General features: G+C 38.3%; 1 protein-coding gene across 4 annotated transcripts in view; it reads left to right on the forward strand.

Moving 5' to 3' along the window:
* Window positions 1–21,719, forward strand: part of UGGT2 (UDP-glucose glycoprotein glucosyltransferase 2) — a 192,162-nt gene extending 170,443 nt beyond the window's left edge. For 3 of the 4 annotated variants that reach the window (XM_019444060.2, XM_019444062.2, XM_019444064.2), the window contains 7 exons: window positions 806–890; window positions 4,649–4,831; window positions 6,471–6,631; window positions 7,522–7,636; window positions 8,887–9,003; window positions 13,483–13,609; window positions 21,200–21,719. In XM_019444060.2, the coding sequence (XP_019299605.2) occupies window positions 806–890; window positions 4,649–4,831; window positions 6,471–6,631; window positions 7,522–7,636; window positions 8,887–9,003; window positions 13,483–13,609; window positions 21,200–21,222 (811 nt within the window). In that variant the 3' untranslated portion in view covers window positions 21,223–21,719. The remainder of the gene's footprint in view (window positions 1–805; window positions 891–4,648; window positions 4,832–6,470; window positions 6,632–7,521; window positions 7,637–8,886; window positions 9,004–13,482; window positions 13,610–21,199) is intronic. The other variant, XM_019444061.2, reaches the window with a different exon arrangement.
* The last annotated feature ends 1,657 nt before the right edge of the window (window positions 21,720–23,376 follow it).

Raw genomic sequence — 23,376 nt, forward strand, 5'->3', positions numbered from 1 at the left:
TATGAGAGAAGTATATCTTTAAAATGTAGTCGAATTTCTTGAGTTTAATTGATTTGGAATATCAGTGTTCTTTAAGGCTAGGAAAGGAACATATTTTAAGACAAAATAATATGTGAGAAAATATATATATAGTAAATTTCCCTTTTATTTTATAAGAAGGAGGAGGGGGAATAAGAGGAGAACTAAATTCCGAAACTTAGGGCTGTTGTTTTTAACTTTTCATATAGAAGGATATCAGAGAATTCCTCAAAAATATTTGAAGATGTGATATTCAAGTATATGTCTATATGTGGTATATTAGATACATCTGTCTCTTTTCCAGTCAGAGGTCTGGCGTAGCAAAACAAGTGACCTATCCCATGAATTTACTAGTATACATCATTCAGTTCTTCCAGTTCTGTATACTTGACGTTAATGCCAAAGTAATAGAGTGGAGATTAGAATGTAATCAACTAAACAAGAGTATTTCAGAGTCAAGTGGAACAAACAAAAAGCAATCAATTTATTCTGTATAGTGTGTGTGCATGTGTGTGTGTATGTGTGTGCGCGTATATATATATATATACATATACATACAAGTATGTATGTATACATACATATATATACAAGTATATATATATACATACTTGATAAGTAACCATAATTTGTGAAGGTGCTTCAGTCTATTTCCCCATAATTCATAGTGAAAAATTAATGCCTTTAAATAATTATTGCATGTATATATATAATAATTAAAAAGCCTTAGGAAAAGCAGGATGAACTCCTATTAATATTAACTTACTGGGTTAAATGTTCCTTTATACAGAATTATGATGCTTTCTGTTTTACGTAACACCAAAACACCTGTGAAATTCTGGTTTCTAAAAAATTATCTCTCACCAACATTTAAAGTAAGTACATTAACCTTTTTATTATAGAGTGGTTCAATGTTTAAAAGTAAATTCTTTATGTCATTGTAAGTTCACGACATTTTCAGAATGAGCCTTTTGAAATTACTGTTTCTAATTTTAAAGTTTTGGTATTCATTGTTTTATCTGGCTTAAGAAAAATGTTACACTGTTTTTATTCAGAGAAGTGTTTAGGAGGACAGAAGGAGATGGTTTATTTTTAAGTAAACTCAAAATCAGAAGGATTAGTGGTTTTTCATGATAATATAATTAAACTTGGCAGTGAAAGATATGTACAGATTGTCAATAAAAAGAATTAGATTCTCTCATAATTTTACAAAGATAGACTAGAACAGTAGTATCCAGAGAACATGAAAACTGTACCATAGGAAGTAGTTCGATAGTCCCAGGAATAATAAGGCTCTTTGATCTTTCTGCGGCACAGTGACTGCTGTGGTAGTGGTTTGGGGACTATATTCAGAAGTCTGAGGCATTTTATCCTGAGAAGTTTTCAGGGGGCCAACAGTTGCTCCCCTGTACTCAGCCTCACACTCTTGCTACAAAGTATACCCTGTTTCCCCCTATTCTCACTGCGGACTAATCAGATTTCATGCAAGTTAGGGTCTCATTCAGTAGCAGTTCAAAGGAGTTCTCTTTTTCTAAACCAAAGCCAGCGGTAAAAGCAGAAATAAAAATAGCCAGCCATGTTGTTATTCCTTAATATTGCCAGGCACATTGCTGAGTGATTTACCTACATTATTTGTTCTTCATAAAGTTCTATTCACAGAAAACCAAGACTCAGAAATTACATAACCAGCCTGCACAATGGGGAGGTATCCAAGTTCACCTTAGGTTCAGTGATTAACTAGAAGGACTCACAGAAATAAGGAACACCATTATCGGGGTGCCTGGCCCGCTTGGTCGGTTAAGCTGCCAGCTTCAGCTCAGGTCATGATCTCATGGTTCGTGGGTTTGAGCCCCGTGTCAGGCTCTGCACTGACAGTGTGGAGCTTGCTTAGGATTCTCTCTCTCTCCTTCTGTCTCTGCCCTTCCCCCACTTTTGCGCACTCTCTGTCTCTCAGGATAAATGAATAAATTAAAAAAAAGAAAGAAAAGAGGGTCACCTGGGTGGCTCAGTCAGTTGAACATCCAACTTCAGCTCAGGTCATGATCTCATGGTTCATGGGTTCAAGCCCCACATTGGGCTCTGTGCTGACAGCTGAGAGCCTGGAGCCTGCTTCTGATTCTGTGTCTCCTTCCCTCTCTCTCTCTCCCTCCCTCCCTCCCTCCCTCTCTCTCTCCCTCCCTCCCTCTCTCTCTCTCTCTCTCTCTCTCTGCCCCTCCCCAACTTGCTCTCTCTCAAAAATAAGCGTAAAAAGAAAGAAAGAAACACCATTATGCTCACAGTTGCAGTTTACAGCAAAGCAGTACAGGTTAAAACAAGCAAGACAAAGAGACGTGTAGGGCAGACCAGACCCAGAGCTTCCAGTTGTCCTCTCCCAGTGGGTTTGGCAGCAGCGCTTATTTCTCCCAGCAAAAACGTGACAATACACATGGAGTATTGCCAACCAGGGCAGCTCACTCAGACTGTGGTGTCCACAGTTTTTATTGGGGGTTGGCCACATAGACCCAGTTGACTGCCACAGTGTTACCTTTGCCTCCAGCCCCTGGAGAGGTTCAGCTGATACGTTGTGGCTCACAGTCCCAGTGGTAAGTTGCATTGTTGGCATAGACTATTTGGTGTTGACTGAGGCAGGACAGTAGAAGGCATAGAGGTTACCTACCGGGAGCCTGGGACAAAGGGTCTAACCTTTCTCTGAGCAAGCTTTGTCCTTTAAAGCAGAGTCCTGAGATCAAACAGCTAATTCAGCAGATAGCTGAGATCTGATCCCAGGCATGCTGCCCTCACAGCCTGGTGCTTAACCCTCACGTAACAGCATCTTCGCAACCACCAAGAGTGCCGCCTCCTGTGTGCATTTAGCAGTAGATAAAACAAAAAAGAACCCATTCATATAAACAACAAGTCCTACTAGTTTGTCAGCAAGTTTTTGATGTTATCCTACTAGGCAAATACTGCATAAGGGGATTGGTTAATTTTACATAAACTGAGATAATACAATTGTAAGATTCTCTCAGCAGGAAATATACCATTCAGTAGAAATATAGTGCTGTGTCTGCATAAAGGTCTTGTTCTCCCACATGGCCAAAAGTAATACCATATCTGAAATAATATTTTCCTTCTTTTTGGAATTTTGTTCCTTTCCCTTAAAATGTTTCTTTTTGAAGCTTTTCATGTACAATGTGTACAAATCGTAAGTGTGCAGCTTTGATGAATTTTTACAAAGATAAAACACCTGTGTAACCAGCAATTAGATATAGAAATAGAAATTACTAGTACCCTAGATCATTTCCTTCCAATTTTCAAAATGTACCTCCTCTCTTCCTTCAAACATTTAATGAATTCTGCCTGCGTAGGGAATAGTCCTTTCCTGACCACACAGTCTGAAGTTACAGTCCCTTCTGATTTTTCACTCTGCTTCCCTTCCTTTTTTATTTTTTCCTAGCTCTGTCTTCTATAGATAACTTACTGATTTCATTTAATCCACCCACCACCTCTAAAATGTAAGCATCATGGGGGCCACAATTTGTATCTGTTTTGTTCACATCTGTATCCCTAGGACCTAAAATAGTGCTTGGCACATAGGGCATGCTCAGTAAGGGTGGAGCCCAGTGCAGGGCTGGAGCTCATGATCCTGAGATCGAGAGTCCAACATTTAACTGACTGAGCCACCCAGGCACCCCTCAGTGAAAATTTTAATACATATTTGCTGAATTAGAAAATTTTTCTAATTTTTCCTAATACATATTTTTAAATTTTGAAATCAAAACAGTGATTCTCAACAACTGGTCTAGCCATAATTACAGCATTATAATTCATAAATAAAAACCAATGCTTATGCTAAGGAACATAATTTAAATCTACGTTGTTCTTACAAAAGCAAGGAGAAAATTTAAGTATATAACCAGCAGCTAGCTACAAATGAGAACTGAGCAGGAAAAAGCAAATTCTCTGTGTGCTAACCTGTCTTTCCCCACCCCTTTACCATTCTCCCTCTCACGTGGGGCTCTTGAACCAAACTTAACCAACAGTGTATTTCATTAACTGCTCTGGTTTAAACAGAATAAGATACTTTAAGTCTCTAAGACTCTGAATCAAATATCAGATATTCACACCCACAATGACTACCCTGCGTTTTTAATCCTTGAATTAGATAGTCATAAATCTCAGACATGAAACTCATGGGGAGAACCTAATTCATCAATTTACAACTCATTTTGTGGTTTTTTGCACCCCTCTTCATGTTGTAGCTGTCTGACCAGCCAGTATGTTGACATAAACATAAACTGTTCGCTGTGTCGATGTTCCAAGATCCAAATGCTTTTCCTTTATAGTCAGGCTTTCTCAAGTCAAACAGTAGTGATAAAAACTAGGGAAACATTGATCTTAGTTGATAAGCTTGCTAGTTAATATGGTGTACCTATTTTTTAATGTCATTAGATCATATAGTTTTATGTATACTTCTATTTTGATATTTGTCAGCATTTTCCTATTCCTCATTAATAGGTATAAGTTATAGAAGTAGTTTACACTTTTTTACCAATTAGTTTGTAATAATTTATGGTAAACTCTTTCAAATGTTAAATTGTTCTCTAAACATATGAACATATTCTTTGATTCGTGTGTGTGTGCGCATTTTTAGGAGGTGATTCCTCACATGGCTGAGGAATATGGGTTCCAGTACGAGCTAGTGCAGTATCAGTGGCCCCGCTGGCTTCACCAGCAGACGGAAAAACAGAGGATTATTTGGGGTTACAAAATTCTTTTCCTCGATGTCCTTTTTCCCCTAGCGGTGGACAAAATCATTTTTGTTGATGCTGACCAGGTAATAAGATTAACTGTTGCTTTCAGTAATACTTAAACTGTGTTTGCACTTCTGAGTACAGGGACTCAATTCATGTTGCTGGTGCTCGTTATTGTCTTTGTTGCCCTGCTGCATAAATGTGGAAGACGTGAATGTGATATGTAAGGAAAGTATCTTCAAAAAAAAAAACGGTCAGAATTCCAGGGGAAAATCCAGTGTATCACAAGCAGTACCATTTATTATTTGGACATTGCAGTTTTCTCTCTGAAGTGGTAGTTTTTTGGTTTTGGTAATTAAAAATAAGTACTGAAATTAGTCATGATAAAAGTAGTTGTGTGAGTTCCTATGAATGTATGAGCTGTTTGCTTAAAAGGAGCTATGCTTCTTGCTGAAAAAGTTGGCGATTACAGACAGCTCTCCTCTCTTGCTTGTACCTCCCACAGCATTCTTGGGCCTTTAGCCAATAGCCAAAACCTCATCATCCTTACACTTAAGGGGGGAAAATGTCCCAAATTTATCCCCCAAAAACCCATTCTTTCAAAACTTACATATCCAAAAATTACGACTTTTCCCCTTCCCTCCTTGCATTGCATGCCTTTGTAATCACTAGTGGGAAAAAATATTTGCAAAATACACAGAATCTTTAAGAAGAACAGTAAATAATAATGTTATATAAAATAAGTACACAAGTTAGTATTTATATTTAGGACAAAAGTGTATTTTCAAATCCTCTATTAGAGTTTACTTGTATTGTTAACTCTATTGTTGTTTTTGTGTTAGTTTCCAAGTTGACAAATATGAATCATTATCCTTAAAAATGAAGAAAACAGGAAAATGTGGATAATGAACTAAGCATTTCAAAACATATTGTCTAACATAAAACATATTTCTCCTACCTTCCCCCAGCTTACACAGTGACATTTTCCAGCAGGCTAGAGTCTATTAAAAACTGGAACACGCTAATGTTATTTCATTAAAGCCATTGAGGATAATTAAGAGGTTTTTCTTCATCATTCAGACTAATATTGGCCAATATAAAATACTGGAGATTTGTCATAAAAATGATTTTGAATTATTAATCCATACCTTGATAAACTAAGAGCGATGAACTTGTGAAATATTTAATTTCTTCCCAAAACGCATATTGTTTAAGAAATCTTGATTAAGATGACATGACAGACTATTCTTATTAATAAGACCACTGTCCTATAGACTAGGCATATGCATTTTAGGTTTCTCTTCATCTGTACGAACAAGAGAAAAGGGAACTTCATAAACTCCCTACTGCTTGAAAGAGCTGTGAGCGGGGAGCCTGGGTGGCTCAGTCAGTTAAGCGTCCAACTTCAGCTTGGGTCATGATCTCATGGTTCGTGAGTTCGAGCCCTGTGTTGGGACTCTGTGCTGACAGCTCAGACCTGGAGCCTGCTTCAGATTCTGTATCTCCCTTGTTCTCTGCCTCTCCCCCCTCACACTCTGTCTGTCTCTCAAAATAATGAACGTTGAAAAACAATTTTTAAAAAAGAAAGAGCTGTGAGGAAAACACAGTTCTGTTTCTACAGTCAGGTGACAATTTGAGATTCACGTTAAAAAGGCTTATTATAATAGCATAATGTTATATTATTGTATAGGCTTCATCAGAGAAACTGTTTTAATTATTTAGATTGTAAGACATGACCTAAAAGAACTCCGAGATTTTGATCTGGATGGAGCACCCTACGGGTATACCCCATTTTGTGATAGCCGCACTGAAATGGATGGGTATCGTTTCTGGAAAAAGGGATACTGGGCATCACATCTTTTAAGAAGGAAATACCATATCAGGTAAGAAAATCCATACTCTTACTTTTTAGTAACCAAATAACTTACTGGATCTCAATACTCTGTTTTCTTAGAAATCAGACAATTATGACAACCAATTGGTGTTTGCTATGTGCTAATCGCTCTTACAAGACTTTACATATATATATTTTTTAAACATAGATTCATCTCTTTTTAATATTTATTTGTTTGTTTGTTTATTTAGTTTGGGAGAGAGGAGCAGCACAAGCAGGGGAGGGGCAAGTGGAAGAGGGAGAGAGAGAATCCTAAGCAAGCTCTGTGCCATCAGTGCAGAGCCCAGCGCGGGGCTCAATCCCACGAACTGTGAGATCGTGACTGGAGTTGAAATCAAGAGTCAGACACTTAACCAACTGAGCCACCCAGGCACCCCAAGACTTTACCTGTATCAACTCATAAAATTTCTGTGACAACCTTTTGAGATACTGTTATCAGCCCCATGTGATAGATGTTTCAGAGGGATGAAGCACTCATGTAACTTGCCCAGGCTTACGCTGTTAGTGCGTAACTGAGCCAGGAGTTAAACCAAGTAATAGAACTCAGGGGAGAGGCTCCTGACCACAACAGAAGACTTAAACTGGTTTGTCATATAACAAAATGAACATGCTGTCTTCAAATATGTTGTTTTGTAGAGCCATGAGTTCCATGGTATCTTGGAAAAACCTGTGGTGACTCTAAGAGGATATGGATCCTAACAGTATTATAACAAACTTCAAACCCTTGGAAACAGTTTTAGAATTGGGCGAAAATTTAGGAAAGGACTTGTTATTAGACCCAGGGATATCTGAAGTCAATCCCATTACTGTAAATAGTCACTGGGGGAAAGTAAAAATACGTGAACAACATGAACCACCAAAGACTGTTCACCTTTGCAGTGCCTTGTATGTAGTGGATCTCAAGCAGTTCAGGAGAATTGCAGCCGGTGACAGGCTCCGGGGCCAGTACCAAGCTCTCAGTCAAGATCCAAACAGTCTGTCAAACCTAGATCAGGTAAGTAGAACGTTCTTAGACTCATTTGCAGTGCATAGATCCAGACTGCTCCAATTCCCTGCTTGTAAACTTTAAAACCTTATATTTTCAGCCTCTCCCTCCCTTTCCATTTTGGAAAACAGTTTGGGGTTTTCTTAAAATTTAAACTTAAACCTACCATATGACCAGTTATTCTCTTTGAAGGGAAATGAAAGCATATGTCTACACAAATACTTGTGCATGAATAGTAGCAGCTTTGTTTGTCAAATCCAAATCCCACAACAATCTTGTATTCATTATCTGTTGCTACCTAATGACTTACCTGAAAACCTAGCCACTTACAGTAACTGTGGGTCAGGAATCTGGGTCTGACATTGCTGGGCATTCTGCTGCAGTCTCTCACAACGCTGAAGTCTTTGTGGACCCAGGGGTTGCCATCTAATCTGAAGACTTGACTGGGTCGGTCACTCACATGATTGTGGGCATGATTCAGGGCTTTGTCACCTGTGAGGCTCATTTGCCATTTAAACTTCCTTTAACGCAGGTGCCAGCAGTCTTTACTTAGAAAGCCCCGAGCATGCAGAAATGTGAGAATTCTCCTGGAGCATTGTTTCCTAACAGGGACACGAAAGGTCACCTCCAAATCTGGAGAGCACAGCGATGGCAGCCATAAACAGCAAGAGCAGGCACGGTGTGGGTGATCGGTCGCCTTGTTTCAGGTCAGGCAGAGGCATTGAGGCTATCCGCTTGGGGCAGTGAAGAGCGGTGGGTTTCTGGGCTTCCCGCTCCATTCCTGACACGAGGGGTGAAGTCCAGCGCAGCTGTGGGCATAGTTCTAGGGCATGGATTCATCATGACACAAGATGGTTGAGTCAGATTAAATGTTTACTAGCTTAAAAATAGATATTTTAGGGGCACCTGGGTGGCTCAGTTGGTTCAGCATCTGACTTTGGCTCCAGTCATGATCTCACGGTGTGAGTTCGAGCCCCATGTCGGGCTCTGTGCTGACAGCTCAGAGCCTGGAGCCTGCTTCAGACTCTGTGTCTCCCTCTCTCCCTCTCACCCTCGCTCTCTCTCTCTCTCTGCCCCTCCCCCTCATGTGCGTGCACACTCTCTCTCTCAAAAATAAACGTTAAAATTTTTTTCAAATAGATATTTTAGATCTGCATATGATTCTTCGGACCCGTTTTTAATTTAATTGGCCTCATCAACCTCATTCCCTCTGACTCTAATTTCTATACCTCTGTGTTTAAATCATTTTTCTTCTATAGGATCTTCCCAATAATATGATTTACCAAGTGGCCATTAAGTCTCTTCCTCAAGACTGGCTGTGGTGTGAAACCTGGTGTGACGATGAATCCAAACAGAGAGCCAAAACAATCGACCTGGTGAGTGCGTGTGTGTTGTCATTTGTGTATAAGCAGATGTGAAAATGTTCGAATAGAAGTATCTTCTCTTTTACAAATGGAATGGCACACATGTGGCACACTGCTGCTTAGTCTATTTGCTCTATTTACTTAAGTTGGCCAAGTACAGGGCTGTCTCTGGGGGACCCCAAGGTCACCCCCAAGTTTGCTGAATCACAAGAGGACTCAGAGGACTCAGAATATCATCATACTCATGGCTATGCTTTATTCCAGTGGGTACAGGGCAAAAGGGAAAGGATGTATGGGGCAAAGTCCAGAGAAGACCAGATGCCAGCTTCCAAGAGCCCTCTCCCCATGCAGCCTCACAGGGCAAGCTTAATCCCTGAAGCTATAAGGAATTTCACAGCACATGTGAAGTGTTGTCTACCAGGGAAGCTGATTAGGAACCCAGTACCCAGGATTCTTATTGAGGGCTGGTCCCATAAGCACGCCCCTGCCTGTCACATACCAGGCACTTCACACTTTAAAAGCTTATAATTCGCAACATCCAGAAGGAAAGCACATGTTTGGCATAAACTATGTGGTTGGCACAGGTTAGGCATGGTGAGCCATTCTCATCAGGAATGGTGGGAACACTCCTGAAACCCAAGTTCCCAGATGCCAGCCGAAGCCCCTCCTTGCAAGCAGGCCTTTCCAAGGATAGCGATCTCAGGCTTGCTGGGTTCCTCTTTAATGCACAGCGGCATCTGAGAGAAAGACCATGAGCTGCTGAAATGTTCCTGGATTAACTATCATCTTAATACACAATCAGTTTGGTTCTCCTGCCAATGTTTTTCCCAAATGTGTCTACTTGAATTATCCTATACATGTCTGGGTTTTTTTTCCTTCCTTTTGAGAAAAATTTTTAACTTTTAGTTTTAAACAGTTTATGCTCTATTTCTCCTAGACATGAAATATTTCAAGCTAATGTATTGTCTAGCTATCTTGAACTTACATTCCAGTACTATAGTGTCTTTAATAGTTATATCGTCATTCTTTTTCTGACCATATTGTTTTTATGTGCTAATTTGAGTTTAAAATAATTATTTGTAAGATCTTCCGTTAAAAAATAAACTATCCAAATATTAGCATTCACGCAGTTTTGAACATAAGAAGACAGGACAATAAAATCTAGGGACATTTTTCTAGGTACGTGTAGAAATGTATAGGAAAGTGGTAGCACGCCAACTTGTCAGATTGCCGTCAAAGGTGATAGAAAGCAGAATCGAGGTGGCATTGTTAAGAAGAAAGCAAGGGAATTTTCTAAAGAGAGACCAAGAACCTTACTGAACATAACTCATAAGATGTTAAGGTTGTGCTGTGACATATAAGGTTGTGACTCATACATTAGTGACATACGGTCTCCTTGGGATCTCTAACACTTAGGTTAACATGAGCTAACTATAACAAACCCCAGATTTCAGTGGTGTCACACTCACCTAAGTCCAGATCTAAGTGGGTGTTGTCAGTGAGTAGCTTCCCTGTCCATCATGGGACCAGCCTCCATCCATCTTGTGGCTCCTTCATCCTCTGAGGTGCTGTCATCATCTGTAGCCATCAGAAACTGATCTGTCCAGTATGGCAGCCACTTGCCACACGTGGCCATTGAGCTAAAATATTGCTGATCTGGGGCGCCTGGGTGGCTCAGTCGGTTAAGTGTCCGACTTCGGCTCAGTTCATGATCTCATGGTTCAGGAGTTCAAGCCCCGCGTCAGGCTCTGTGCTGACAGCTCGGAGCCTGGAGCCTGCTTCTGATTCTGTGTCTCCCTCTCTCTCTGACCCTCCCCCCATTCATGCTCTGTCTCTCTCTGTCTCAAAAATAAATAAACATTAGAAAAAAAAATTTTTTTAAATATTGCTGACCTGAATTGAGATGTGCTGTAAAGTATAAAATACACACTAGATTTTGAAGACTCAGCACAATAAAAAGAATATAAAAATATAAATAGTATTTATATTTATTACATATTGACTGATAGTGTTTTTGATATATTTGTATGTTTATTTCAACTGTTCCGTTTATACTTTTATATGTGGCTACGAGAAAATTTAAAATTCCATCATATTTCTGTTGGGTAGTGTTGATCTGGAGGGGAGAAAAAGAGTATGAGGAATGCTTCCTGACTCCTAAAAGCTGCGGCCCCTTGGTGGATTCGTTGTGGGACCACATTTAGATGTAAGGGCAGCTAAGAAATGTCATTCCCAGATGGGCAGCTGCTACTTAGTGATAGGTCTACATAGAAAAAAGATGGCATAAATTTTCGTGGACAGGTAGCCATCCCTCCCACAGAAACACTTAAAAATGAGAGAACATGCTAATTTGGGCCAACTTCTTTGGGAAAAAAGTTAAGGGAATGCAGACAAACCCCAAGGAAATGGCCCAATGAAGAGGAAAAAGCATGATTAATGGTATCAAAGGTGAGGATGAGAGCATTTATGAATATCATGGTACCATCTCGGCTCTGTTTCAGTCAACCTGGGCATTATTGACATTTGAGACCATATAATTCATAATTGTGGGGGGCTGTCCTGGGCCCTGGAGCATGTTTAGCAGCATCTCTGGCTTTACCCACTAGATGGCAGTAGTGCCCCACCACCCCCCAGTCATGACACCCAAAAATGTGTCCAGACCTTGCCAAAGCTCCCCTGGGGGGCATGATAACCCATGTAAGCACCACCAATATAGATGGGGGGGGGGGGGAGGATTGTAAGACAGAAAACTAAGGGAAACACAGTATTTTAACAGTTTCTGACAGGATTAAAATGGAAATAGTTCCATTATCTTTACTTTATAGAACATAATGCCTGTAAGGTTAATTTCTGCAGAGAAAATCTCCTTTTCCCACTTCAGGAATATAATACTATAGGAAAAAATACACAATGGAATGAAGTGAAAATATTTGATGAGGAAGGGATTAAGACAACAGGCTCGGGGCGCCTGGGTGGCTCAGTCGGTTGAGCGTCCGACTTCGGCTCAGGTCATGATCTCGCAGTTTGTGAGTTTGAGCCCCGCATTGGGCTCTGTGCTGACAGCTGGGAGCCTGGAGCCTGCTTCAGATTCTGTGTCTCCCTCTCTCTCTGCCCCTCCCCTGCTAATGCTCTGTCTCTCCCTCTCTCTCAAAAATAAATAAACATAAAAAAAAAAAAAAAGACAATAGGCTCATGGCTCGTACATAACCAGTAGCTCTCCCATAAGGAATTAGGGAGAAAGCAAGTTGGGGCAACTACAAGATGTCGCATGAAAGTGAGCTCAAGATGTGTTCTCTATTAATGTCTTGTAAAGAGCAAATGGGATGCTTCTGGAACTTTGTGACATTTGTCCTCCTCCATAGTCCTTCATGTCTTGGTCGATGGCATCTCCATTCTTCATGTTGCTCAAGCCCCACACTCTGGGGTCATCTTTGACCTCTCTCCTCACACCTCACATCCAGCACATTAGCATCTTGTCGGCTGTACCGTCACATACATCCAGAATCAGATCCTTCTCCTGTTCACTTTGCCTTTTGACCTCTTAATTTCCCAGAAACCCCATAATAGGACCAACTGCTCGCTGAGTCGTTTACATCGGTCAGATATCCGTGGAAGCATAGAGATTATCTTATTTCAGCTTCCTCCCTTGTGATGAAGCTAAGATCTTCCCCCCACACACACACAGTTAACTGAAATGTATGGGTCTTACTACCAGTAAGCAAAGAGTTGGAACCATGAGGACTGAGGATCTATACCCATCGTTATTCCACTGTATCTGTCAGGTAGACTAGTTAATATGTTTAGACATGAGATTTATAAACTCCTGTGAATTTCACCCTATCAGTATTTTGACACGAGTTCCAGTTAACTGATTTTTAATATCGCCACAGTTGCTAATTAGAACAGAAGCATATGAAGGGGAGGGAATGCTTTTGCTAAACAAACTCGAGGAATTTCTAAAGGCTAACAACATTTGTCTGTGGAAAACACAAGTATATAAACCAGATTTTAGTCCAAAGAAAGATAAAAGAATACTTATTAATATAGTCTGCTATGTTCTTTTACAAAATAATCATGTAATTAGATCTTTTGCCAAAACATTTTGGAGAAGTGTTTGACAGACTCCTTGTTAACCATAAGAATGTTTTTAAACAATTTTTGTTTAAATTTCTGATTGAGGTATTTGCATTAAATACTTACTGCTTACATAAACTATTATTTGTCATTTTGCTTGATCCTTTCCCTATTAAACTAAGTACTTTTATTTGTTAGTGCTTTAAATATTTAGTACTTAGGGCTCTGCTTTTTATAAAATTCATTTTGTATGCTGTAGTGACATAGTAATGTTCTCAAGTATTTCCTTTTTTCCTGGACAATGATCTGTTCATCCTCTATCCCTCCCTCCCGCCCGCCCTTCCTTCCTTAAACGAAGCATAATTAACATACAAGGAAAGTCATTTTTCATTAACCAAATTTTATTTAAACTTTTAGTGCAATAATCCCAAAACAAAAGAACCTAAGCTAAAAGCTGCTGCCAGGATTGTCCCAGAATGGGTGGAGTATGACACTGAGATACGACGACTGTTAGAGCACCTAGAAAACAAGAAGAAAAATGCAAGTAAGTCAATATTCTATGGTGGTGTCTGAATCATGTGTTGCCTGAAGTGAAATTAAAATAGATTACAAACTCATTTCTTGGTGACTTTAGTAAATGATCAGGTCAGAATTTCTTTCAGAAAATTTGTGATATTATTAAGAACTTCATTTTATGTGGACTTAAACTCACAAATTTAAAACATGGATAGAGAATCTATTCCCCATGGATGTAACTTCAGTTCATATCACCACATAAATGGGTGCCAAAGCATTAGCCTTCTGACACAAGAGGTAGAAAATAAAAGTAGAAAATATGCTTGTCTTTAGGATTACACCAAATGTCCCAAATATGAAAATCCAAGCCCTAAAGTTTAGTGAAAGACTTATATGGAACCTAGAAATATTACCTCCTATCTCCCGAATTAATCCCATGTGGAATATGGATTTCCCATGTGTTCCTGGTTCTAGTAACCTCCTCAGGGCTGGAGGGTGACTTGGACTAGATGTGCTTCCATTTGTAAGATTAAAATGTGGTTACCTAGGCGTTTCATCACTCTACATAAACCTTCAACAAGTAAGTGTTGAATATTCTGTTAAAGCTGCTGTAAACTTCTTGATTGCCTCCTAATTCTCTTTCCTCATTAGTGCCTAGTTCTCTCAATTTTTCTTTACTCTTTTTTAAAAATAGCACTGAGCTCCAGTGTTAGAGACTTTCAAACAGGTTGTATTAATCCTCAACAATAATTCTTCCCAGTGGTTCAGAATAATATTCTTATTTCCCTCAGCTTTATTTTTTTTAGAAGCTGAAATGTTAAATATAAACATACAAATGTTATACATAAGGGCGCCTGGGTGGCTCGGTTGAGTGTCTGACTCTTGATTTCAGGTCATGATCTCACAGTTTGTGGGTTGAAGCCCTGCACCAGTCTCAGTGCTGGCAGTGTGGAGCCTGCTTGGGATTCATATTCTCTCTCTCTCTCTCTCTCTCTCTCTCTCCCCCCCCCCCCCACTCTCTGCCCTTCCCCCACTCATTCACTTGAGCAAGCACATGCATGTGCACCCTTGCACTCTTTCTCAAAATAAATAAACTTAAAAAAATATTATATATAAACTTTCTCACATAAGCATGAAATTGTGTTTCATCTTTTTGTATTCTTTAACAAAACCAATGCAGTTATTTTCTGAGAGGTTGAGTATTTAAAACACATCCATGTTTTGTTAATGAATTTATTTTTCTACTGTTTATTTATTTTGAGAGAGAAAGTACATAGGGGAGGGGCCGAGAGAGAGGAGAGAGAGAGAGAGAGAATCCCAAGCCCAGTGTGGGACCCCATCTCACACAACGTGAGATCATGACCTGAGCTGAAATCAAGAGTTGGATGCTTAACCGACTGAGCCACCCAGGTGCCCCTATTTTTAATTAATTTAAATAATTTGAAGACACCATTTCAATTCAGAAGAAGATTCTGTAAGTGGTGTGATACAACTGTTTTAAAAGGGAGTTGAAGAAGACAGAAAACAGGGGAGAAAGGGGGTGGGGAAAGGAAGACAGAAAGGAAATTTTACACAATTGCCTCAAAATTTTTTAATGCACAGAACATACGGATGAAATGTTTCTCTTCCCAAATTGGAGAGAGTTAAAGGATTAATAATAGCCAGAGTTAGTGAGGTTACTGACAAGTGAGCACTCATATGCTCGTACATACAGCAGCTGTATAAATTAAGGAAATTTTACAATGTGTATAAAAACTAAAATATGTGTGTCAGGTTTACATTTAAAAAGAGAAGTGAGGGGCATCTGGGTGGCTCAGTCAGTTAAGCACCTGACTCCTGATTTCGGCTCAGGTCATGATCTCACAGTTTGTGAGTTTGAGCCCCGCATTGGGCTGTGCTGACGGTGTGGAGCCTGCTTGGGATTCTCTCTCTCCTCTCTCTCTGCCCCTCCTCTACTCATGTGTGCACACGCATTCTCTCTTTCTAATAAATAAATAAATAAATAAATAAGAGAAATATGTACACATGTTATGCCATTGTTTTTAATAATGAGATAGAAATAATTGATCCATTAATAGAAGATTGATTATATAAATGTCAATACATACAAAGAAATATTGTAGTCTTTCAAGAGAATTGAGATAAATGTATTTTGTGGATAGCATATTTTAAGTTAAAAATATAGTCATATTTGTAATTGGCCCCATCTTAAATAAAAATGGCATGTTTGTGTACATACCTATGAATGTGTAAAAATAAGTTTTACAAAAGATTTTTGGATTTTTTACTTAATTTTGAATTACAAATGTAAGTCTGTTATAAACATGAAAACAACATGGAAGTACTATATATAGAAAGAATAAAATTGGAAGACCTCTTTTACTCAAACACAAGCAATCATTTTTAAGGCTATAGTAGGCCTTGTTTTATAACTTTTGCATTTCTCTTATTATAAGCTGTATTAGTTTTCTGGGGGTGCTCTAACACAGTACCACAAAGTAGCTGACTCAAACGGAAGAAATTTTTTGTCTCACTGTTCTAGAAGCTTGAAGTCCAAGATCAAGGTGTCTTTAGAGTTGGTTCCTTCCTGAGGGCAGTGAGGGAGGATCTGTCCCAGGCCTTCTCTTGACTTGTAGGTAGCCACTTTCTCGCTGCGTCTCTTCACATTGTCTTCTCTCTGTATATGTCTCTGGGCAGATTTCCTCATCCTACAAGGACACTAGTCATGTTAGATTAGGGTCTACCCTGGTGATGTCATTTTAACCTTATTACTTCTGTAAAGACTGTCTCCAAATAAGGTCACATTCTGAAGTCCTGCAGGTTAGGGTTCCATCATATGAATTTTGGAGAAACACAGTTCAACCTGTAACATGAATGGAGTTGAGAATCTGGTCATATGTTTCAGGGACATTTGTAATTCTGTTTTTCAACTGCTTATTTTTATCCTTTGCTCATTTTTTCTAGAGGATTATTGTCCAATACTGGAAAAAAGTTGATGGTCTTTATTTCAGAGATTTGTGTTGCCACCTTTATCATACACTAAATTCCTGCATTATTTCTGTCTCATTTGGCACATTTTTTATCCTGTTCCATTTATCTCTGTCTATACATGTGCCTATTATATACTTTTTTAATTAGAAGATTTATAGCATGTTTTATTACTGAGTAGGGCTCATCTCCCCTCATTACTATTTTGTTGTTGTTTTCCTGGTATTCTTGTGTATTTTTCCATATAAGCTTTAGAATCATCTAGTTCCAGAAATTTTTCGGTTTTTCTTTTTTGGTGGGGGGTAGGGAAGAGGATGGAGGGAAGATTACATTAAATTTATTACTTAAGTTAGGGAGTATTGACGTGTTTGTGAAAACTGTTCTTTGCACCTAAGAACATGATGTATCTTTATGTTCAGTTTCAGTTTTATGTTTGTCAAGAATCATAACATTTTAATCATATAGGTCTTACCCATATCTTTTTTAAGCTTGTCCCTAGGTATTTCATCTTTTTGTTATTATTATAAATGGGATTTTCTCTTACAGTGTATCTTACTGGTATTTGTTTGTGGTAGATTATTGTTTTCAGCTTATGAATCTTTATGATCATACTGAATCCCCCTATTATTTATAGTAATATTTCAGTTGGTTCTCTTGAATTTTTTCCCCTAGGATTACATACATCTTATCTGCAAACAAAAATGGTTTTTCCTCTAATCATTATACCTCACATGGCTTTTTCTTGTCTAATTGCTTTGGTTGATATATCTAATATGATGTTAAATATTAGCTTCTTTTTCTCACTTTGTTTGGCCAACCTTCTGTGTTTCCCTGTTAAGATAATGGCTTTGGACTAAAAAATTTATGTTGAGGAAATATCCATTGATTCCTGTTCTAATAAGTGTTTTTATCAAGAATAGGTTGCATTTTATCAACCACATCCTCAACAAAAATAGAAGCAACTGCTTGGTTTTTATATTTGATTTATTAATATAATAGACTATATTAATAGATTTACTAATATTGAAATTTCCTGTGTTCCAGAAACAAACTCAGCTTGGTCATGACCTATTATTCTTTATTTTTCCTTTTTTTATATTAAGATATGATAGCTATAATATTCATTTCAAGCATGTAACATTCATTATTTGTATATTGTGAAATTATAGATACTTATAAAATTTGTTTTTCTTGTGATAAGAACTTTTAAGGTCTCTTAGCAACTTTCAGTATACCATAGAGTGTTGTTAACTATAATCACCATGCTGTGCATTACATCCCTATTACTTATTTTATAACTAGAAGTTTGTACCTTTTGACCCCTCACCTATTTTATCCATCCCTCAACCTCACTCTGACAACCACTAATCTATTCTCTGTGTGTGTGAGCTCAGTATTGTTTTATTTTAGATTCCTTATATAAGTGAGATCATACAGTATTTGTCTTTCTCTGACTTATTTCATTTAGCATAATGCCCTCAAGGTCCATTCATGTTGTACAAAGGGTAGGATTTCCTTCTTTTTGTGTAATGTTCTGAGGAACTGCCATATGTTTTCCATCGTGGCTGCAGCAATTTACATTCCCATCAACAGTGCACAAGGGTTCCCTTTTACTCCACATCCTTGCTAACTCTTGTTATTGTCTTTTTGATAATTGCCATTCTACGGGTACAAGATGTTAACTATGGTTTTGATTTTCATTTCCCTATGATTAGTGATTTTGACCTGTTTATCTTTTTTGGGAAAATGTCTCTTCACAGCCTCTGTCCATTTTCTTACTTGGATTGTTTAGATTTTTGCTATTGAGTTGTATGAGTTCTTTATATATTTTGGATATTGCCCCTAATCAGATACATAGTTTCTTTCATCTGCAGAAGCTTTTTAGTTTCATGTAGTCCCATTTGTTTACTTTTGCTTTTATTATCTTTACTTTTGATGACAAATTCAAAAAATCATTGCCAACACTGATATCAGGATGCTTACTGCCTATGTTTTCGTCTGGGAGGTTTATAATTTCAGGTCTTACATTTGAGTCTTTAATCCATTTTGAGTGAATCTTTGTGTTTGGTGTAAGAATGGGGCAAAGTTTCATTCTTTTGCATGTGGCTGTCCAGATTTCCCAACACTATTTATTGAAGAAATTGTACTTTCCCCATTGCCTATTCTTGGCTTCTTTGTCATAAGTGCCCATCATTCTGTTTCAGTGACCTGTGTATCTGTTTTTATGGCAATCTCAAACTGTTTTGGTTACTGTAGCTTTGTGATATAGTTTTCTTGGTTTTTTTTGTTTGTTTGTTTTGTTTTTTTGGAGAGGGAGAAAGAGAGAATCTTCCCACAAAGTGCAGAGAGAAGTGGGGCTCACCCAAAGCAGAGTTCGTGTTCACTGAAGCAGAGTTTGTGCTCACCTAAAGTGGGGCTCGAGCTCACCCAAAGCAAGCCTCCAACTTACGAACCATGATATCATGACCTGAGCCGAAGTCAGATGCTTAATGACTGAGCCACCCAGGCACTCCTGTGATACAGTTTTAAATCAGGGACCCTGATGCCTCCAGCTTCATCATTTCTCTATGTTACTTTGGCTATTTGGTGTCTTTTGTGGTTCTTCATAAGTTTTAAAGTTTCTTGTTCTATTTCTGTGAGAAATGATATTGGAATTTTGATAGGGATTGCATTGAACCTATAGGTTGCTTAGGATAGTATGGACATTTTAACAATATTAATTCTTCCAGTCCGTGAGCATGGAATATCTTTCCGTTTATTTGTGTCTTCATCAGTGTCTTAGAGTTTTCAGGGTATAGGTCTTTCACCTCCTTGGTTAAATTTATTCCTAGTATTTTATTCTTTTTGATACAATTGTAAATAGATTATTTTCTTTTTCTTTCTTATAGTTTGGTATCAGTGTATAGAAACACAACAGATTTCTGTATATTGATTTTATGTCCTGCCGCTTTACTGAATTCATTTATAGTTTTAACAGTTTTTTTGGTGGTCTTTAGGGTTTTAGATTCTATATAATATGTTATCTTCAAATACAGTTTATGTCTATTCAGCTTGGATGCATTTTCTTTCTTGCCTAATTGCTATGGCTAGTACTTCTAATAGTATATTGAATAAAAGGGGCAAGGGTAGGCATTCTTATTCATGATCTGAGAGGAAAAGTTTTCAACTTTTTGCCGTTGAATATAATGTTTGTTTTCTGTGGACTTGTCATATATGGCCTTTATTACATTGAGGTACAGTCCCTTTATACCCACTTAGTTGTGAGTTTTTGTCATAAATGGATGTTGAATTTTTTCAAATGCTTTTTCTGCATCCATTGAGATGATTTTTATCCTTCATATTGTTGATGTTTATCATGTTGATTGATTTGTGGATATTGAGCCATCCTTGCATCTCTGGAATAAATCCCACTTGATCTTGGTGTGTGATCTTTTTAATGTATTGTTGAATTCAGTTTGCTAATATTTTGAGGATTTTTGCATTTTTATTTATCAGGAATATTGGCCTGTAATTTTCTTTTCTTATAAAGTACACTTTTCTGGTTTTGGAATCCAGTTAATGCTGATCTTATAAAATGAGTTCGGATGTGTCCTTCTCTGTCTGTTGTTTGGAAAAGTTAAGAAGGATTGGTATTATTCCTTAAATGTTTGGTAGAATTCACCAGTGAAGCCTTTTGGTCCTGGACTTTTGTTTCTCAGGAGGTTTTGATTACTGATTCAGTCTCAGGTTTGTTAAGGTATTCTATTTCTTCATGAGACAGTATATTCATGGTAAGTTGTATGTTTTTAGGGATTTATTCATTTCTTCTAGATTGTCCCTGGTTTTTTTTGGGGTGTATAATTGTTCATAGTAGTCTCTTAGGATCCTTTGTATTTCTGTGGTTATATTTTCTATTACCTAGTTTTTTTCTCTGTTCAGGGAAATTTTTTTTTACTTTATCTTCTATTGATTATTTTTGAAGGGGGCAATCACATCTTAATTAATGTCTTCCCTACGCTCATTTTTATTATTCCCTTTACATTTTCTCTCAGGTGAAATTTGGTGAAGAAGAAACATAGTCTACCATCTCAAATTGTGGAATAGGATGCATTTACATTGTACTTTAATTCATTTCTGCCTGAAAATATTCTGAATTCTCAGTGTTTTAAAATCAGTTAGTATGTGACAGCTCAGTAATACAAAAGAAACCATTTTGGTCTCTGATAGTCTTCACTGATCCTCGCATTTGTATCAGCTAAATCAGTATTTGCTCTCTCTTCCCATCACAGAAGGAGACCATATATGGCTTCTGCTCTTTGTTGTTCCATTACATTAGTGATAGGCTATTTGTGCATAGTGAGTAATAAATACGTATTTTTCAAGGCTTCAAATTGCCAGACAGTGTGCTAGGCTTTAGAGATAACAGAGATAACAAAGATATGGTCCTTGTCCTCATAGACTCATGAAAGCTCCCTTCTAGGTGGTAAAATGTAAGTACTTATGATACAGTAATGTACAAACAACTAATAATGAAGCAAAAAGGTACTAACCAAACAAAAGGATCCTCAGCCAGCACCTATGATTTGGGTGACATTTGAGCTCATTTGATATTTAAGATTTCAATCACTAAATAAACTTTCCTCCTCTACAGTTTTGACACATGATGAACTCTAGCACTGGCTTATGAAAGACGACGAAAGTATTTCAAGAAATCTGCCACTTGCTGGGGAAGTGTGGAACTACTGCCAAGGCTTTTGGAAATTTCATTAAAGATCAGTGACATATTCTTCAATTTAAATATTTAAAAATACATGCAGTTAATGTATTGAATAAGTTTAAGTTATATAAAAAATGGCCATTGAGTATTTAAAACTAGATTATTTCTTTTTCCTTATTGCTTAAGACCCTGGGTTTTCACCCATTAAAGTGATATTTTGCCAGATAGCCCAGTAGAAGAACATACCTGACTAGCTGGTTCTCAGGGGGATTTATCAAACCATCTGTGTCTGTGTATTCCAGCTCGTTGTGCACCCATATTTGCTTATTCTCAAAGTGCATTTAAAATGAAAGAAAGCTGTTTTGTGTTTTTTTCCTCTAAGAAAAAAGGACTTGTGGTTACCACTGAATAATAAAAAAAATTAAGTCCATTTATAACTTATTTTTAAATGAAAGTTGTGTGGTACTGTAATCATTTATCTTAAACAGTATGATGTTTTCATCCTATGCTGCATTTGTAGTTTCTTAATGTTTCTAATTTTTATTTCACAAAATTATATTCATGGACTTACTGAGCTTTGTATGCCTTCAAAATAAGTATAAACAAGAAGTATAAAAGTAGTCACTTCAATGGAAACTAAGTTAAGAATATGAAGTTTGTTTTCCTGCCGTGTATTAATAATAGATGAATAGGAATAGTAAATGTTCAAAAACTCTCCAGCTATTCTAAATCAGATCTCAGTAATGGAAGAGACTTCAGTGTCATCTGAATCCCATCCCCTGAAGAAGCTGATTCAGTGGGGCTGAGCTGAGAATGGGAAATCATGATTGCTTAAGGTCTCCATATGGTCTCCTGATGAGTGTGGTGTGGGAAATGTTCAATAGTGGGGCGTCCCAGCCACCATGGCAGTCCCACCTAGTGGAGCCTCAAGCCCCCTGGGCCCTTGCAAGGCAATAGGGAGCTGTCCGCTTCAGGAGGCAGGCTGGGCCATCTGAGCTCCACAGTGAGCCAGAACGGTCCACTGGTGGTTTCTCCTCCTGCTTCTTGAGCTCTACTGAACAAGTGTAGCCCTTCTCTATTCAGCAGCATAGCCCATAGAGTATTTGAAAATAGCCTCCCTGTTCCCAGCTGCTTCATTCATTTCTAATTAGAAGTCACAAGGGCTCTCCCTCTCCTGCTCACCCTGCCTCTGTTACTTGTTCTTGTCTGTGATAAAATGGAGTGTGGCCTGCCCTGATGGAACCAGATTGTTCTAGATGGTTTGATAAAGCTTATAGATAAGAGACTCTGTAATCTGCTCAAGTGAGTTAGATGCTCCAACCCAGCTAACCTGAGGTCTGCAGTGGTGTTCGGGACAGAATCCCCAAATGACTGTAAGATGGTACCTACACTTCTTTCACTGTCAGTCTCTGCTTTCGCTTGTCTAAGAATTTTGTGGGGAGAAGGATCGGGTAGGTAAAGGCACTAATTCCCATGTCTATCACTAACTGCCATCTCCCATGTGCAAGATTCTATATTTCATGCAGTATAAGCTGAAATTACAGACTAATATAAAGTCCTGATGCTCCCCTCCTAGTTTGTATCTTGTGATTTGAAGGGCACAGTGTACAAGTCTCATTTCAGGTGAGTGATAGCTTGCATTTAAAAATCTCAATTTAAGGGGTGCCTGGCTGGCTCAGTCAGTAGAGCATGAGACTCTTGATCTCCGGGTCATGAGTTCATGCCCCACATTGGGCATGAACCCTACTTAAAAGAGTAATTTTTTTTTTTTTGAGAGGGCGAGAGCTTGAGCAGGGGAGGGGCAGAGGGAAAGGGAGAGAGAGAATCCTAAAGAGGCTCCACGCCCAGCACAGAGCCTGATGCAGGGCTCAATCTCATGACCATGAGATCGTGACCTGAGCTGAAATCAAGAGTTGAATGCTTAACTGAGTCAGCCAGGTGCCCCAAGGATAAATAAATTTTTTTAATTAAAAAATACAAAATAAAAATCCAGATTTCTAAACAGATACTTCCTCACGGGGCAATTCTTTGATAAAATGGCTCATCTTTATGCTAAGTGCTTATAGACTGCTGTGTCATACAAAAATCTACCCCCCCTCAGGGACACAGTG

This window comes from Panthera pardus, unplaced genomic scaffold, assembly GCF_024362965.1.
Source record: "Panthera pardus isolate Hobbes unplaced genomic scaffold, ASM2436296v1 HiC_scaffold_1, whole genome shotgun sequence".
Taxonomy (NCBI): Eukaryota; Metazoa; Chordata; class Mammalia; order Carnivora; family Felidae; genus Panthera; species Panthera pardus.